This window comes from Chenopodium album, chromosome 24 (genome assembly GCF_948465745.1).
Source record: "Chenopodium album chromosome 24, dcCheAlbu1.1, whole genome shotgun sequence".
Classification (NCBI taxonomy): domain Eukaryota; kingdom Viridiplantae; phylum Streptophyta; class Magnoliopsida; order Caryophyllales; family Amaranthaceae; genus Chenopodium; species Chenopodium album.
The window spans coordinates 29,169,280-29,187,800 of NC_137857.1; the positions used below are offsets into that span (position 1 = coordinate 29,169,280).

At 34.5% G+C, this 18,521-nt stretch overlaps 1 protein-coding gene across 1 annotated transcript; it reads left to right on the forward strand.

Moving 5' to 3' along the window:
- The first annotated feature begins 1,367 nt into the window (after positions 1-1,367).
- On the forward strand, positions 1,368-11,074 carry LOC145610774 (dynamin-related protein 3A-like). The gene is made up of 22 exons (XM_081666069.1): positions 1,368-1,916; positions 2,777-3,059; positions 3,184-3,212; positions 3,323-3,424; positions 3,557-3,625; positions 3,714-3,773; positions 3,884-3,997; positions 4,174-4,222; positions 4,429-4,538; positions 4,664-4,756; positions 4,861-4,953; positions 5,057-5,194; positions 5,300-5,386; positions 5,506-5,602; positions 6,216-6,403; positions 6,496-6,642; positions 6,730-6,782; positions 6,869-6,968; positions 7,190-7,347; positions 10,272-10,344; positions 10,871-10,970; positions 11,070-11,074. The coding sequence occupies exons 1-22, from the start codon at positions 1,368-1,370 to the stop codon at positions 11,072-11,074; spliced, it is 2,697 nt and encodes an 898-aa protein (XP_081522195.1).
- The last annotated feature ends 7,447 nt before the right edge of the window (positions 11,075-18,521 follow it).

Below are 18,521 nucleotides of genomic sequence, written 5' to 3' on the forward strand. Positions count from 1 at the left end.
TCAAAAACTTTTGCATGCCCCCGGTTTACAATAATTTTATTCTACATCGAATATTTTGCGAAAAGTGACCCTTTTTTCTTATAAAAGTGACCCTTTGGTTTTTTACAAAAACGACCCATATTTCACAAAGTGACCCTTTTTCTCACAAAAGTGACCTTTTTTTCACAAAAGTGACCCTTTTTTTTCTACAAAAGTGACCCATATTTTACAAAAACGCACTAATATCTGCCAACGTCCCTGCCATATCCATTGTTGGCGGGTTGCATCCCCGTCATTGGATTTACACTAGCAACACAGTAATTGCAGTACAAAACTAGCTCCAGCAAAATGAATATAATCACATTACTTTGCCACATTTCAAATGATTTCACAAATTTGCAGATGGTAAACTATTAAATTAACAATTTCATGTGAAATACCAAATATTTAATGAAATCAACTATGTGTATTACCCAGAAATAGTTGTACATCAAAACTGCCATGACTTGCACAAAATGAACACATAAAGCGTATATTATCCACAAAAGTTACCCTTTATTCTAATAAAAGTTACCCTTATATACACAAACGTTACCCTTTTAAAATCAAAAAAAGTTACCTATTATATCTTCACTCATAAAACATTAGTCATATATTTACAGAAGTTATCCATAATCTTGAAAAAGTTACCCATAATCTAACAAAAGTTGACAAAAAACATTGAAAATCATCAAAATAAACAAAAAAAAGATAAAAATAAAAAAATAAAAAAATTAACACAAAAGATAAAATAAAAAAAAGTTACATCACAACTTCAGAAATTATACTGGTACTTCGTATAACATCTATTCCTTTGTTTGAAAAGTACAAGGAGCAATTATCTTCTCAAAAAAAAAAAAAAAAAAAAAAACACTTACCATTATAATTAGAAGCTGAGAAAAAAAAAAAACTTGAATCACCCAAAAAGAATGGAAGAGAAAGTCTGAGTAAATGAAGAGGAGAGAGAAAAAAAGGAGGAGAGAGAAGTTTTAGTATCTGAAAGTGGGAAATGAGAATGAAGGAGTGAGAAATATGCTTAACTTGGGTGGGTGAGTAAAACCTTCCTTTTCTTTCCGCCGCCATTCAGTAAAATACTGTACACCGGGTTTTTTTAAATTTTTGTGTTAATTATTTGAGTTAAGAAAAATTGTGATCATCTCAATTTAAGTAATTTTCCCCTAAAGTAATACCCGAATTACATAAATATAATTGGGGTCAAATATTTATGTTAATAATAAAAAAAAGCTAAACTACTTTCCATTTCCTCTCTGAAAAAACCTCCTCCCTAAAAAAAAAAACCCTAATAAAAAAAAAAAAATCACAATTTGTTCATCATTCTTCCTTCTACCATGGCAGGCCAATCTCACTCTCGAACAACCAAACAATCACAAAAGAAAGAATCAAAAACTTCAACACCTCTTAATAATCATCATAATAATAATGATACTACGTATAATAATACTACTACTAATGATAATACTAATACGGGAAAACCATTACCATCAATCGGATCATCAGTAATCCCAATCATAAACAAACTTCAAGACATTCTTTCGCCACTCGGTTCCGATGAGCTCTCTAAAATCCCTCTCCCTCATGTTGCTGTTGTTGGTAGTCAAAGCAGTGGCAAGTCTAGTGTTCTCGAATCGCTTGTTGGTCGTGACTTTCTTCCTCGTGGTTCCGATATTTGTACTCGTCGTCCTCTTATTTTACAGCTTGAGCGTCGTACTGTCAAAGCGAGTACTAGTGACAGTGATAATGATATTGGTAATGACAATAATGGTACGAGTGATGGTAGTAGTGGTGGTGTCGTTGATGATGATCGAGAGTGGGGGGAATTTCTTCACATGCCTCAGTCTCGGTTCTATGATTTCGCTCATATTCGTACTGAAATTCAGGTTTGTGTTTTTACTACTTCGTATAATTATACGAGTATTTTTGTTTGATCGTTTGAATTAGGTTTGTAATTAAATTGGGACGGAGGGAGTAACAAATTAAACCTAACAACTTACACGTGTACGTGTTAATGAGTTTAGTTAAATGTTCATTTGTTCACAAAATTTAGTCAATTTGATTAATTAAATTATTGAAACTTCTAAATTTGGGTTCTTTTTACAGTTTACATGATAATTTTAAAATTTGATGGTTGGAATTATTGCTATGTCATCAATTTGCAGGATTTTGATATGATTAATGTGCATTACATTTGTGTGACAAATTAAGAATTTTCAGTAATTCACTCATGGTTAGCAATGAAAAGTACTTAAATAAATGTGAATCCTACTTATTTATCTTAATAATATCCAATTTAATCATATGTTTTCATCTTGTATATGCTAATAATCCAACAAAGTAGTGTTCAATTGTGGGAATCCAACCTATATATGCTAACAATTCGATTCCATTTATGCTACTTTTTAATTGTTTACGTTTGTTATAGTTTTCCTCGATCTTAAATCATTTTATAGAGTATACGGAATTACAATTGTGTGACAAAAACAGAATTTTCAGTAGTAATTCATTCATGATTAAGAGAAAAGTACTTGGATTGTGAATCCTCCTGATATATGCTGGGAATTATTTAACCCCATTTATGTTTTAAAGCTATATATGCTAATGCTAACAATGCAATTCCATTTATTTGACTTAATCTAATTGTTCATGTTTGTATCATAGGCCTGTCAATATTTGAACTTTTTCTTGCTATTATATAAGTTTCTAGCTATGTTTGTATCTAGCATCTGTCATGTGGTTGCAGGCTGAGACGGAGCGAGAAGCAGGAAAGAATAAAGGAGTTTCAGACAGGCCAATAAGGTTAAAGATTTCGTCACCAAATGTTCTGAATATAACACTGATTGATCTACCAGGGATAACTAAGGTTCCTGTTGGAGATCAACCTACTGACATAGAAGCCAGGATTCGGAAGATGATAATGGACCATATTCTGCAAGAAAACTGTATCATTTTAGCAGTGAGTCCTGCAAATTCTGATTTGGCAACTTCTGATGCCATTCAAATGGCCAAACAAGCTGATCCCAAGGGTACTCGTACTATATATACCTCGATCATTTAATATTTAGATGCCTATTTTGAATATCTTTTCTGATTCCATTCCCATTTCGATTTTATGGCAACTTCATAGAATTGTTTCATGTACTTTGACAGGTAACAGGACAATTGGAGTCATCACTAAGGTACTTAATTAATTGAGTCTTCATTACTTTTTGCGCGGTTATATTTCTCTGTTTATAACTTATCATATTGACCTTGGAAGGTAAATGCTGTGTGACATGTTTTGCTGCAGCTTGATATCATGGATAGGGGTACTAATGCTTGCAACTTCCTCCTTGGAAAAGTTATCCCCCTTCACCTAGGTTATATTGGTGTGGTTAATCGAAGTCAAGCGGTATATGTTCCAACTCGACTTATTAAATATGTTGTCTGCTATCAGTATCTAGCTTTGTATGGTAATTTTCACCATGAAGGTCTTGCTTGGACAAGATGATTCATTAATCGAGTATGATTTCTGTTTTTTCAGGACATTAACAAGAATAAAAGTGTTGGGGAAGCGCTTAACTATGAGGAACAATTCTTCCAGGATCATCCTGTAAATCTATGTGTCCTTATCTGTCTAATACCAGTAGTTTTTTTCATTATATTGCTTTCAGCTCATAGGATGCCTTTTAATATTGAAGGAGTATCATAGTATTCGAGATCGTTGTGGCATTCCTCAACTAGCAAAGAAATTGAATGAGGTCATTCTTATCTCTTGATTAGTGTGTGATTTTTTTTTTTTTTTTTTTTTTTTTTTTTTTTTAATTTATCCTTTGTCACCATACAAACCTGTCTTCTGTTTATTTTTCAGATTCTGGAGCACCATATAAGAGCAACCCTCCCAGCCTTAAGGTCCCAACTTCAGTCATATTTTCGAGCTGTTGAAGGAGAAATGAGGACATATGGAAATGCCATGGATTCCAAAGTGGGTTCAAACACTCTTTCTAATTACTCTGTCAATACCCTTTATCGCGTTCATTGTATCATACTCTTAATTATGCTCATAACATCTAGTCTGAAAGAAATTGATGAATCATTTATTTAAGTTTAGTATTTTGTTTGTTCAATTACCAATTCAGCTTTTCTGATGACATTTTGCAGGAAAAACAAGGAATAATTGTGCTGGACATCCTACGGAGCTATAGTGATGGTAATTTTACTTCCTTTTCCTATCATCCTAACCAAATCTTGAGTCTTGAAGCTTTAGTATACATCAGTGTTTATTTTGACACTTAGATATTATATATTCGACGAAATCCCTGCAGATTGTTGATGTTATAGTCTATTTTGAATTCTTGTTTTGAGTTTTTGCCACTTGTATACTATATTTTAATGAAGTATGTGCTTTGGCAACAGCTTTCTCTTCATTGATTGAGGGAAAGAACCACGATACATCGACAAAAGAGCTGACAGGAGGAGCTAGGATTCGCTACCTTTTCCAGTCAATTTTTATAAAAGCCTTAGAGGTATGAAGAATGTTTTTGCAGCTTTAACTCTGGTATTATGAAATAGTAGTATTTGCATATATAGCAAAAATGGTGGTATGTATTAATGTTCAATAGTCATTCATATCTCCGATTTCTGTTTGAAGGAAGTTGATCCTTGTGAAGATCTATCTGATGATGATATCAGAATTGCAATTCAGAATTCTATGGGCCCAAGAAATAAATTATTTGTTCCAGAGGTGAGTATAATTCTGAAAATAAATGTGACAACTATTTGATTATCTGGTTGTAAATTCATGAACATATCCATGATAGCATAAATAATTTTCATGATGCTTTTCAGGTGCCATTTGAAGTTTTGATAAGAAGACAAATCGAAAGGTTGTTAGATCCTAGTCTCCAGTGTCTTCAATTTGCATGCGATGAACTGATGAAGGTTTGAAGAAAATTTGGTCTATTTACATAATATTATGCTAGTAAGTCACCAATATGTGTTCAATGTGTGCTCAAGTTTTTTGGGAAATTACATTTTGATGCAGATGAGTCACTGTTGTGAATCAAGGGAGTTGAGAAGGTTTCTGGGTTTAAAGAAGCGTTTGGATGCAGTGATGCTGGACTTTGTCTGTAATTCAATGAAACCTGTGGAGCAGAGGATTGTGGACACAATCTCCATGGAGGTTTGTCTTAAATTATCGCTATATACTCTGATATGTAGCTATATATAATGCGCATGACAGCATGATTCTAAGTGTTATAATGGTTTGTCATATTCTCTGTTTCAGGCTGATGACATAAACACTTCTCACCCTAATTTTATTGGTGGACAAAGGGCAATAGAGGTTGCAAAACAGCGTATCCGTGCTTCTAGGGTACAATGCTCCCCATCCTTAATAAGCAGCAAACATATTATATCTTGTCTGTGGTTGACATAACTGTCTTTAATACGTATCATCAATGGCTAAGGTTGCATTTTTGCTTGTGATTTTAGGGTGTTGTTGATCTTGAACAATTGGCTTCACCAGATCGTTCTAGTCAGAACTCTCAGAAGTATCAGTCAGTGGTGGTTGAGAGATCAGGATCAGCTGGTATGTCCTCATAATGAACATGCTACTTATGCAAATGTAAATATTAGGTGAAATTCTATAAATATGTTATCATTCAGTAGAACACAGTTTATTATCCTAGCATGATGCTATTGACTAATGTATATACTTTTGCAATGTAGATTCTTCTTATTTGAATTACTGTAATTTTAATTATCCTTTGTTAAAGTACCCTATTTCAGTTTTCTACAAAGGTCTAACTATCTGAGGTAATAGGAGTCATCTTCATGTTTTAGGGCCTGTTGTGATTAACTGAGTTAAATTGAACTGAACTGAATAGAGCTTTAATTAGGAAATGAACTTAACTAAACTGATTGGAGTTGAACTGAAATTAAGTTGAAGAGAACAGACCCTTAGTCATGCTATGAAAATGCATATTGGCTGGTTGCTAATTATCCCATGAGACTGTCTCACTAGATAAATTTTATTAAACCACCAAACTTCTAACCTCTTTTATTGGCTTCTGAGTATTTTCGTTTAACTTTCTAACTAAGGTGGTTTTTGTATGCTTTTCTAACATATTATTGTTACACTAAGTTTTCATCTTTCTTCCGTGACTTTTGCTAATTATTTCTGGTTCTGGTTTATGTGATAGGTGGGCAGACATCTCAAAAGAAAGTTTTTACACATGCAAATAATAATTCCATGCCGGATCCTTCAACAACATTTTGGGGCATGCCGTTTCAATTTTGGAACCGGACATCCAATGGAACACCTGTTGGAAATGATCAATACAAACCTGATATTGCCTTTCAAACTCCGTCATCAATTCAGCTGGTAGAGGTATGAAGCCTTTCAGTTTGTGTATCTCTTGTCGCGCTTTATTGTTTTTCTTCTTGTCGGGGGATAACACATATTGGTTGGTGTAAGTGCAGCCTTTAGCATCCATAAGGCCTACAGAGGATCCAACAGAAGATGAGCTAACAGAAGTACTAATAACACGAATGCTGTTGAAATCTTACTTTGATATTGTCAGAAAGAAAGTTGAAGATGATGTTCCCAAAGCTATAATGCACTTTCTGGTATGTGCAAGGGCTTAAACTTTTGATGTTCTCTGGATTTTTTTGATTTTTGATTCCCGAGTTTATGGTCATCTTTAACTTGCTCAGGTCAATCGTATAAAAAGGGACCTTCATTCGACCTTCATTCAGGCCATTTATAGGTACTTCACTTTCATCTTAATTCATGAAGCAGGATGGATGAACTCAAACAATTTGATTAATTCATTACTACCATTTCTCATGACAGGGAGGAACTATATGAAGAGTTATTGGAGGAAAATGCTGAGGTTGTGAAGAAGAGAAAGCGTACGAGTGAAATGTACAGGGTGTTGAAGCAGGCTGTTCAGGTGTGTATTGTGTTATACTTCCTCCGTTTCATTTTACTGTAATACAAGTAGCTGTTTAAGGGTAATAGGCTTTGTTACGAGTTTGTAGGAAACATTAGTTAATTAATGCATCTGCATTTAGTATTCACTTATTTTGACAAAGGTATATCTGGAGTACAAGGATCATGTTATCAGATCGAAGTATAAAAATTGAAACTGCTGTTTGTTTGATGTTGCTGCAGACCCTTGAGGAATTCGAGTCCAACATTCCATCGTCGAAGCCAAGTAGCTACCAAAGCCAACCACAACAAAGCAGCAGCAACAAGTTTTCAAGTGTATCATTGTCTAACAGTAAAAAAGCTCAAAGATTGTATTATTCAATGGAGCAACATGATATTGTGTAACTTTGCTCCAATTAAGCAGATATAATAATTAGACAACTCTTAGCAGCCTTTTAGAACAAGCCAACACATTGTAATAGTTTGCCATATATTTATATTACAAGGTATAATTTATAAGTCATTTTATGCACTGATTAAACTCATATGCAAAACCATAATGTTGGGCCGTATTAAGATTGTGTGTTTCCATTATTTTGTTGTGCCTTAAACTAATAGAGTGGTCCAGAACTCCAGATACGACTTACGACCCATTTACGTTTATCCTCGTGGCTTTGTTTTATGTGTGTTGGCGCTGTTGTAATATCATTATAACCTTACTAGTGTAATGAAAATCAATGTTATTCCAAACCTTATAAGTCACGTGTCATGCTCTCTCTTTCATTTATACTTATATATTTGACCATTTTTTGTTTATAATTTTTTTTGACTACCAAACTTCTTAGTAAAAAAATCAATGTCATCTCATTTCATTCTTCAGTTCTTCCCTATGCACGGGCCAATAATATCATGCCCCATCATCTCCTCTCTCAATTCAAACCAATAGTTAACTCAACATTAAATTTCCCAAAATGACGCATTTGAAAAAAAAAAATTGTCAATTAACGAAGATAGCCCAGACAAAGCTAGGCCAAAAGGCTAGTTGAAAGTTATTTTGAGAATTCACTCCACTTGTAATTAGTGAAATAATCAGAAATGTGCACAATTTGCTAAAACAGAAGGATTATAATATTAGAAGTATTAGGCTTTATTTTTAAACGAGTTAGGGCCTGTTCACATTTACTTAATTTCAGTTCAGTTCAGTTCAGTTCAGCTCCAATCAGTTCAGTTCAGTTCAGTTCAGTTCAGCTCTTAATTTCTCTCTCACATAAAATATTTATTTCAGCTCAATTCAGTTCAGTTCAGTTCAGTTCAGTTCCAATCAGTTCAGTTCAGTTCAGTTCAGTTCAGCTCAATTCAGTAAATATGAACAGGCCCTTAATAATGTGTTCATATGCCAATCTGACCTGGTTTTAACTTCTTTATATAAACAGGTTGTTATATGTGTAAATATTCTATTTAGAATTTGTAAAAAAAAAAAAAAAAAATAATAATAATAAAAAAAAAAAAAAAAAAAATCCTGTTTAGTAGCCTCAACCCAGTCACATTCAAGAAAGTGGGGTCCTTTGACCCCTCTTAAATAATTAAAATCAAAAACTACTCTTGAAATGTTATGAAAATCTCTAGTAAATTTTGACCAACCTAAATAAATCCTATAAAGTGTAAGTTATACTTATACCCAGTTGAATTGATTTTAAGATTTTCCACTGCCTCAACCCAAACCCAACATGTTTATAATTTCGATTTTCCACTGAGCGGCGAAACATGCTATTATACGCTGTAAGTTCATATTTCCTATTCAATTATACTCCTTTAATTCGTATTTAAGACTTGTTTCAATTTTAAAGTAGTTAATTTTAACTCAATTTATTTGGTCTTATGCAAATTATGCTATGAATGTATTATCTCGATATAATTCTTGTTTAAACCCTTTATTTTCACATAATTCCAAATTAATATGGCTTGAATTTCTGCTAATATATGCTTATTTGTGTGTATTAATACTCCTTTTGTTCTTTAAAGTTTGAATCTTTTTTGTGGGAAGCAATTGATTATATTCCTTTTCGCACTCTAATTAATTTGTGATATCGTGGTTGATAAATATTAGATTATAATTTAATTTGGAGTTTGATCACGAATTATCAGTTCAAAATTCATATCTGATACAAAAAAGAATGATAATTTATGTTGAAGTTGCCTTATTAATCAATAAATGAAGGGGATGCTTTGATTTGCCCTCTTTGTCAATTCCAATGTTTTTTCCATTACCCTTTTGCCTAGTACCCAGATATATATTACTACCTCCGTCTCCTATTGATGGTCACTTTTGCTAAAAAATCACGGGAATCAAGGAGAAATAAAGAAAGTATATTGAAAAAGTAAATTTACATTGGGTATGCAAAAAAGTAGAGAGAGAAAGTAATTAAAGTACATGGGAAAGTAAAATTTACATGAGAAAGTTAAATTTGCACAAACATTTTTGCAAATGTTAGAGAATTTTGGTAAAAAAATAATATTAATGGTACTTGAAAAAAGCAAATATGACTAACATTTTGAGTCACCAAAAATGGCAAAAGTGACCATCAATAGGGGACGGAGGGAGTAATATATATATGCATAATTTCAAGTTTCAGTGCTTATTCTCCTGTTTATGAAAAGCAAAGTGTGTTGGAATTATGAGATTAGTTATGTTTTTATGTTATTGTACTCAAATAATAGTGTCTAATGGACTTTGCCGTTTTGTAGAAATAAGTCAAGTTTTTAGTTAAAAAGGAAGTATATGAATGTCATATTATGTCCGACACGACAAATGATTTTCTCCCGCATACGAGTGGTTTAAATCATCTGTCCCATTTTTCATGTTCTATTTGTGTTCCGCTTAATATCATTGGTTGTATTAATTACAAGGTCCCACTTCTCAAATTTTAAAAGGCAAATAAACATTTTAAGAACCAATCATATCTAGTGGAACATCAATGGGACACAAATTATGGGACAGATGATTTTCTCCCGCATACGAGGGTGTCGAGGTAACATAGCTTGTAATGCTTTGTTTTATATTCTTTTAGCTTACTCTTATGAGTTTCACCATTGTTAGATTGTCCGCTTGCGATTCTTAGGTTTTCTTTGAATTAGGCTGCGTTTGGGTTGAATGTAATGCATTTTCAATGTAAAATGATTTCCGAGGATAACATTTTTCAATGGAAGATACAATTGCAAAATTAGTTTTCTTTTGTTTAAAGTAAGAAAAGACTATTGCAGATTTTCCGCGGAAACAATGTATCCAATACCAGCTCAACGTTGTAATTCTTGTGCTCTTATGTAGAAAGGCGAAATTCTTGCATTTAAGTGCTGTTTATGAAGTTGCATTATGGTCAAATAATATCTGTTATGGGAATGTGGGGTAGTGATGATTTATTAATCTACTTTTCGTTTGTGTAAAGATCTAGGATACCATGATTATTCGTGTTGTCATTAATATATTGCTTCTATTCTTGAATGTTGTAAGAACAGAGTGAGTATATTCATAAGGAAGTCATATGCTAATAGTTTACTAAAATCAGCTACTTTGTGAGGACCTATATCATGTGGTTTTTAATTGTTTAGTTTCCTTGTGTGGCTTTGTTATATCTACAACGAAGTATAAACATGGTATCCAAGATTAGGGTTTCTACCAATGGGTTATGTTTCATATATGTCTGCAGGACTTAAGCAGTTCGGATATGATCATAGATATTGAAATTGATTATAGGTTTCAAAAACCATATTTTATGAGTTTGTTAGGTAGACGTCTGATTTACAGTGCGTTTTCCATTGCATAATGATCATTACCTTAAAAGTCCAATGTTGATTGTTCATATAGTAATTTATGATAACTTCTGTTTTCTTGATGATGCTATTAATTGCTTACTTCTTCAATTACAGATGGATAGAACTAGTGTTTACAGGACAGAGCCACTAGAAGCATTGGGTTCTATTCAATTTGCACTGCTACGTGTGCAGTTTCTCGAAGCATTTTGGCTAGGTTATTAGGATCATATGATGGATATATGCAACTGGATTTTACTGTAAACTTTTTAAATCTAAAAGAGCTTAACTTATAATTCTTTTCCATATGGCTCAGGTTAATGCACCAATAATTGGAAGTGAATATGCTCACTATCGAACAACTTTTGTCTTTATGTCTCTATCAATGGATTGTCTCAACAAAGATTAGCATGAACAAAAGATGAAGGCTAGAGAAGCAGTTTCTCGAAGGTATTAAGCTTCTAAAGTTTCCCATGTAGTTACATGTAATTCAAAAGATATATATAGAATTTTGACCTTTTATGCTTGCCTTATTGAAGTGTGAAAATTTCCCGTTGCCAACTGCCTTTCAAGAATCCTTTCTACGAATGCAAGGACAATCATTACCATGGGTGTTCCTATCAGTTGCAACTAGAAGGTAAATTTAGTCTTTTTTTGTAGTCCAAGTATGCCAGCATCAGTTAGTGTGATAGGAAATCATGTAACTAGTATTTATCGAGATTCCTTTATTTGATTGTGCTTTCTAATTAGGCTGGTGAAGCTTAACGCTTGTAAGCATTTATTAAGATCTTAATTCCGGTTGTGGTTCAATTCTGCTGTTATTGTTGTTGTACTTTTTCTGTTCTGCAATGGATATCATGGCTTTCATAGGGATATTGAAGTTTGCTTGCTATATGCGTGTTGTGTGTATAGTAAAAAGCTATTGCATGATCGATAAAATCACATGTCAGCGTTTATCAGAATGCTACTTGCGAATTGTGGTTCTGCCTTTATTGTTGTAATCCGTAGTACTTTTCCAGTTTTTCCTGATAGAAAAATTACATTCTTGTCATGAATTTTGCATCTTTTCAATCAGGAATGTTCTTGACAGTGGACTGCCTTATTCAGCAGGCCTTCTCTTCTGCTTCTTGCTTATGAAAAGGCTGACAAGGCTGATTGTAAGTGGCTGTCGAACTCTGACATGCACATTGGTCATTCTGCTTCAACAAAAGTTGAAAGAGGTTATTAAGAGGCTAGTTTTTTCAATACTAGATATTCTGAACCTTTGGCATCCTGTACTAGAAGTAATGCTGGTTTGTATTTTACTATATAAGGTTTGATTTTTCAAATATCTTAGTATCTTACTATGTAATTTATGTAACTCAGCAGCTAGCAATACATTATGGCCTAAAACTAACTAAGGTTTAGTTGGTAACCAAGCTTGGTTGATCCAATCATCCAGTTTAAGCTAGTTTTTCTTTCTTTTTTTAATTATTATTTTTGGGTGTTTTCATAACTCAGCTCGGCTCGTAAAGGTTTCGAGCCGAACTTGAACTCGAGTCGAGCCACAACGAGTCGGGCTTTGACCGAGCCGAGCTCAGATTGTTTACGGAACAGGCCACCTCGTTTACCACCCCTAAGTCAGTCTAAATGAGTAGGATGGATGTAATAACATTTGGTTTGACCTCTTTGACCCCAACATTCAAGTTCATCAAGGTTCAAAAATGAACACCTCTAGTGTGAAACCATATGTGAAAATGTTATAATGTATTGTTTCAACCCCTAATTAGCCATAATACTTCATATCCAAACTAATTTTAATCAAAACATCATTCGAACTAATCTCGTTTCTTCATCAATTGCTTTATTTATATTTTTGGGTGATAAACATTTTAGTCAAAATACATCCAATATAATTAGGCGGGTAAGTTTAGTAGGCCTATAAAACCCCCTCTCTTCTCCCCTCATATACTAATAACTAACTCTGTTATACTATAACTAACTTCATCAAGAAACAACTAACTAAAATTTCCTTTCTGTTTTCAACCATGGCCAAACCTATTGATCTAAACCAAGAAATAGTCATTAGTTTTGAGATATACCCATCACAAAAAGTTCTTCACCCAATTGCATCACTATGTGATAGGAGCTTTGACACAAATGGTATAGGAAGGGTGGACATCACTGAAGAAGGTTTTGAGATCACGGTTCGAGACGCCAAAACTCAAGCTGCTGCTCGTCTTCTTTGGAAGTCATCTTGGTTGATCAACTTCCATTGCACCAAACCCATTCTTGGCAAGGTTATTCAAGTTATTCGGATTTATGATATCGTGTTTCAGGCTATGTATTTCTATCATAAACCCATTACCATTCTTTATCTTGATGGGTCTAATAAGCTAACCTTCATACCAGGTAACAATTTTTATATACTCTTCTGGTTTTAATCAAGTTTCATATTAATTAGTTCAAGATTATTGTTGATTTTCCTGTTTAAAGAAGTTCTTAAAACAGAATTTCCGATTTCTGAGTATGTTTAAAGTTTAAAGAATTTCATACTTCATTTTTCTTTTGTATTTTCTCTTTTACAATGCATGCATGAATCATTTCATAAATAAATTTATACTACTTACTAATATAATTTCAATATTGTGGAAGCCCCCATGTTATAAATGTTCAAGTTTATATGTAAATTGGATAAGAATCTCATTTCTTGAATTCAATTTTGAAGCGAAGAGTTTCCTGGGTTTTTATGAATTAACACTTTACTAAATCACTTGAAGAATTATCCATGTTATACAGATTTGGGCATTCTTGAATGCAGAATTAATTTGGAATTCTTAGGCTTATAATAATGGAACTTCTCATGATAACTTCAATCCTATCCATTTTAATTAAAAACTGAATATGGCACTAAGGAAATTCGAATAAATTTCGGATTTTTGACTTGTTGGCTGATTGTTGAGATTCTGATAAATTTTCCAGGAGGTCTTGATTCAGAAATCAGTGTACCGCTCACCGAAATGAATACTGAAATTGAGAGGATTCCTAGCATCAAAATCTTCTGTGAGACTGTTTTTCCATGTATGTGGCAGATGATCTTCGACCAACTCGATATAATTAAGGCGCCTAAAATAGGTTCTTACCATAAACTCAAATGTATAAGTCTACCAAGTCATCAATTTAAAGTCTTAAACCTGTTTCTAATCTGTACTTTTTCGTCGTCTAATCAGTTGGAGTTTCGGTGAACCTGCCAAGAACATTTGTGACAGCCAGAACTCTGGAGACTAATTGGATGTATAAAAATCCAAGAGTACGTAATGTTCAAATCTCATATCAAACATCATTTTATTAACTACAACGGACTGAAAAAAGTTATATAAGTAGTATGATATTAATTTATTTTTTCTTGTGGGTGACCAGGTTAATGATCAAATGAGAGCAGGGAAGATTCATCATGTATGGTTCAATTCGCATCCCTTGTCAGTAATGAGGTTTGCATTATTTGCAAAAGGTCCCTGTCATATATATTTTCTTACTGAACCAGCAAAGACTGTCATGATCCGAATTAGCATCCCAGAGCTTGGTGATATCGTGTTCTTCTGCAAAGCATTCTATAGCATTGGAAACCTTAATAAGTTGTCACTTTGTCCTGGTGGTGAAGCCATTATTGCTATACGGCCCGTATAAGTCAAGCTTTTAATCGGTTGTGTATTTGTATGGGTCAGTTTGATACTCTTATAACAAACTTTGTTTAGTTTCTACTAAGTACTGATGATTGATTGAGTATTAGTGAAGTTAAGAATCCTCGAATGTGGAGGTTGCTTTGTAACAAACATATAAAGTACTTTAGATATGTAGCCTTTTCCTGCTTACAAAAATAATAAAAACTGCTGGTCGAGATGATCAAGTGTATGCTGTATCTATCAAATTCCATCTTAAATTGCTTGCTTTGTGCAATTCTATCTTGGGTGAAAAATTGTTATACTAATATAGCCATGTATTTGCTTGGTTCAGCTGTAAGAGAGGTCCTCTTTGATACTTGAAGCAGAATGAAAAAGGAACATATGTAAGCTCCCTGCACAAAAGCTCAACTATATAGAAGGAATAAATTCATTCATATATTGAAGTTAAACAATTTGAAACATCATTTAAAATTATTTATATATAAAATTAATTAGAAGAACTTCCAATGCTTTCGCAATTTAGTTTTGCAGTGGATTGGAGTATTGATCATGCTCCCTTGTGATATTATTAGTAGATTAAAATCCAACTTTGATGCTTTTGTATTCTACTTTGATAAAATTGTCATTAATAATACAACCTTTGGGTCATTCTTTTAGAATAAATACATCATTTGGATTGTATATGAATATTACAACTTTTAGGGGGTCTCGATTTTAAACAAGACAAAAAACTTATAATAATCTGCTAAATCAGTTACCCATGAGGCCATGACACATATCATTATGTATTTGGTCTAAATATTAAATTTTGATTTTCAACAAAGTTTTTTCCCAACCCTTTCCTACGTCAGCCATGGTGGTTAGCCCACCTCCCCTACACCCAATCCTACGTACACGTACATCCTCGATGGTTCGATCTTCGACCACCCAACCCACCGATTGTTATATATATATGTGTATCAAAAAAATCGATATATATTATAAACTTAAAAATAAAATATGTATATAAAATTAATTAAATAAGTTAATATAAATAAACTTAATTAAATAAGTTTATATAAATAAACTTATTTATTTATTAATTAAATAAATTTATTTAATTAAAATACGTTTATTTAATTAAGTTTACATATGGCATGGGCCGTGCCACGTGCCGGGCTGGTGGGCTGTGTTGGCTTGCCGACCCACGGGCCGATGACCGTGTCGCCCGTCGTGCCGCGCCGAATTTCAATTTTTTTGTTTAAATAATACAGTCTTTGGATTATTTTTTTGTTTATATAGGGCATGGGTCGTGCCACGTGACGGGCTGGTGGGTTGTGTCATTACTAAAAAACAGTCAAATTCCAACGGACATGAAAATCCGTCGGAAAATGCTAAATTTCCGACGGATTTTATTTCCATCGAACGTCCGTCGGAATTTTCCGACGGAATTTTAATCCGTTGGAAAATTCTTTATTTACGACGGAAAATTCCGTCGGAAATGGTACATTTTCCAACGGAAAATAATTCCAATGGAAATTTCCGACGGAATTTTAACCCTTTCTGACGGATTATGAATTAAAAAAAAAACCCCACAAAACCCTAATTAAATCAGATTCATCCCCCTTTCATTTATCATTTCTCTCTCCTCTCTCACCGCCTCCTCTTCCTCTCCTCTCTCCTCTTCCTCTCCTCTCTCCTTCCTCTCCTCTTCCCTCTTCTCCTCTCAGACACGCCCTTCTCTTCTCTTCCCTCTAATTCTCTTCTCATCTCACGCCTTCTCTTTCTCTCTCCTCTCCTTTCTCTCGATCTTCTCACACCCCCTAGTGTTCTTCTCCTCTCTGATTTTTCTATGGTGGGTAAAAGCTTAAAATGGTGAGTTTTTATATAACTTTAATGGTTTTAAGGTCAAATTCGACCATGAAAATGCTAGATTTAGAATTTTCATGGTCGAATTTGGCCTTTGTAAACCAAGTTCGAGGTTTTGAAGCTAATTCGATTTTTAAGGTACGTTTTAATGTTTTGAATTTTTTATTAAATTTTTGTGTTGTGGTGTTTGGTTTAGTCGTTCATGATGATGGTTTTAGGTGGGTCGGATTGGGTGTGGGTTCGGTTAGGGTGTGGGTTAGGATTTTGGTGGATTTTGGCGGTGGTGGTGGAATTTGGATGGGTGTTGGTAGTATTAGGGTTGTAGATCTAGGTTTGTCTCGGTGGTAAAGGTTGATTTGGATGGGTTAGGGTGATGAAAATGGTCGTGGGTGGGTCTGGTTCGGATTTGTGGGTGGGTCTGGTTCGGGTAAGGGTGGGTCTGGTTCGGGTTAGGGTTGGTGGGTCTGGTTGGGGATGGTTTAGATCTGGTCTAGAGTGGCGGTGGGTGAGGGGTAGAGGCTGGTTGTGGGTGATGTGGGGGTAGTGGCGGTGGTGGTTTGCTGTTGGGGCTAGGGTGGTGCGTGACACGTTGTGCCCTTGGGTGGTGCGGCGTGTTTTTTTTTTATTTTAGTTGGAATACTTTCCGACGGAAATTCCGTCGCAACTTTCCGACGGACACGTTTCGTCGGAAAGTTGCGACGGACCTTGCTGGACCCAGAATTTTTGTTCCGACAACGGAATTCCGTCGGAAATTCCGTCGGAAAAAGGTTTCCGACGGAAATTCCGTCGGAATATGCCATTTTTCCTACGAAGGATTTTCCGACAACCAGTTCCGACGGAATTCCGTCAGAAAGTGCTTTTCCGACGGATTTAAGGATGTTTCCAACGGAAAAATTCCGTCGGAAATGGCTTGTTTTGTAGTAGTGTGTTGGCTTGCCGACCCACGGCCCACGACCCGCAATTGGGCAGCCGTGTCGTGCCGGTGGCCGTGCCGTGGCGGATTGTGCCAGGCCTGTGCCGCCCACGTGTCGACACGGCCCATGCCCACCTTTACTTGTATGGGTAGTTTTTCTAATTTTGATGTATTTCAGTATTAACGGAGCTAATTTGGAGATTTTATGGTGTTGAGAATCTAAACCAAGGCTCACGAGGATCAAAGACCAAAGCTAAGTCATTTGGAGTAGTTTTCAAGTCAAGCACGTCCATGTTGGATAAGGCTTGGACGTACCTAGTCTAGGAAGGAATTGAAGTAAGGGCCTGTTCATATTTACTGAATTAAGCTGAACTGATTGGAACTGAACTGAACTGCACTGAACTGATTGGAACTGAACTGAACTGAAATGAACTGAATTGAGCGGAAATGAATATTTTATGTGAGAGAGAAATTAAGAGCTGAACTGAACTGAACTGAACTGATTGGAACTGAACTGAACTGAACTTAACTGATTGGAGCTGAACTGAACTGAACTGAACTGAAATTAAGTAAATGTGAACAGGCCCTAAGAAGCTGAGAAAAGAAGAAAAATGCCCAGGCGTGTCTGTGCTTGATGGAGGCACGTCCATGCCCGAGTAGGGTGTCCATGCCTTTGTGCAGGCGTGGACATGTGGATACGAGTGAAGCATGATGTAGTGTAGACACATCCGTGCCCAATTTTGGCACATCCGTGCCTAGGCGCGTATTTTAGGAAATTTGAGATAATTTCTATCTTTTATCTAGGTTTTTTTTTTACTAAAGTATAAATACTTCCTTAATTCCTTAGTTTTATTTTTATGAACTCTTAGACCTAGTTTTCTCTCTAGAACTTGTTTTTCATTGTAATTCAAGATTTGGTACTTTATTACTCTCTTTAATTTTTTTTTTATTATTATTAATTATGTATTCTTTAATTCTTGTTCTTGGTTTTATAATCATGCGTGAGTAGTTTTCTTATTCTAAGATCTAGCGGAACCCCAATATGATTGATGCATGAATTATTTCTGTAAATTCTTTAATGATAATTGCAATTTACATGCTTAATCGATTGTGTTTATGTCAATACTATAATAGAGATAATTAGTATTGTTATTATTCATTTGTTTTAATCGCGACGAGAGTTAAGTTTTAAAGGATTTGAATAGATCAGATCCATTAAGGGTTTGAAGTTCATCATGAAAATAGGTTAATGAATAATAGATTAGGAAGTTAGATTAGTATGCTTAATGTATCTAAATTGCATGATTATGTTCCACGAGAGTAGGCTTGATTGTGATTAGGGAAG

What these genes read in the sequence shown, in the direction of transcription:
- LOC145610774 (XM_081666069.1), top strand. Translation starts at nt 1,368, where the DNA reads ATGGCAGGCCAATCTCACTCTCGAACAACCAAACAATCACAAAAGAAA. An exon ending in TTTTTATAAAAGCCTTAGAG is followed by an intron (nt 4,539 to 4,663) that starts GTATGAAGAATG and finishes TTCTGTTTGAAG; the next exon opens with GAAGTTGATCCTTGTGAAGA. An exon ending in TTCATTCAGGCCATTTATAG is followed by an intron (nt 6,783 to 6,868) that starts GTACTTCACTTT and finishes TTCTCATGACAG; the next exon opens with GGAGGAACTATATGAAGAGT.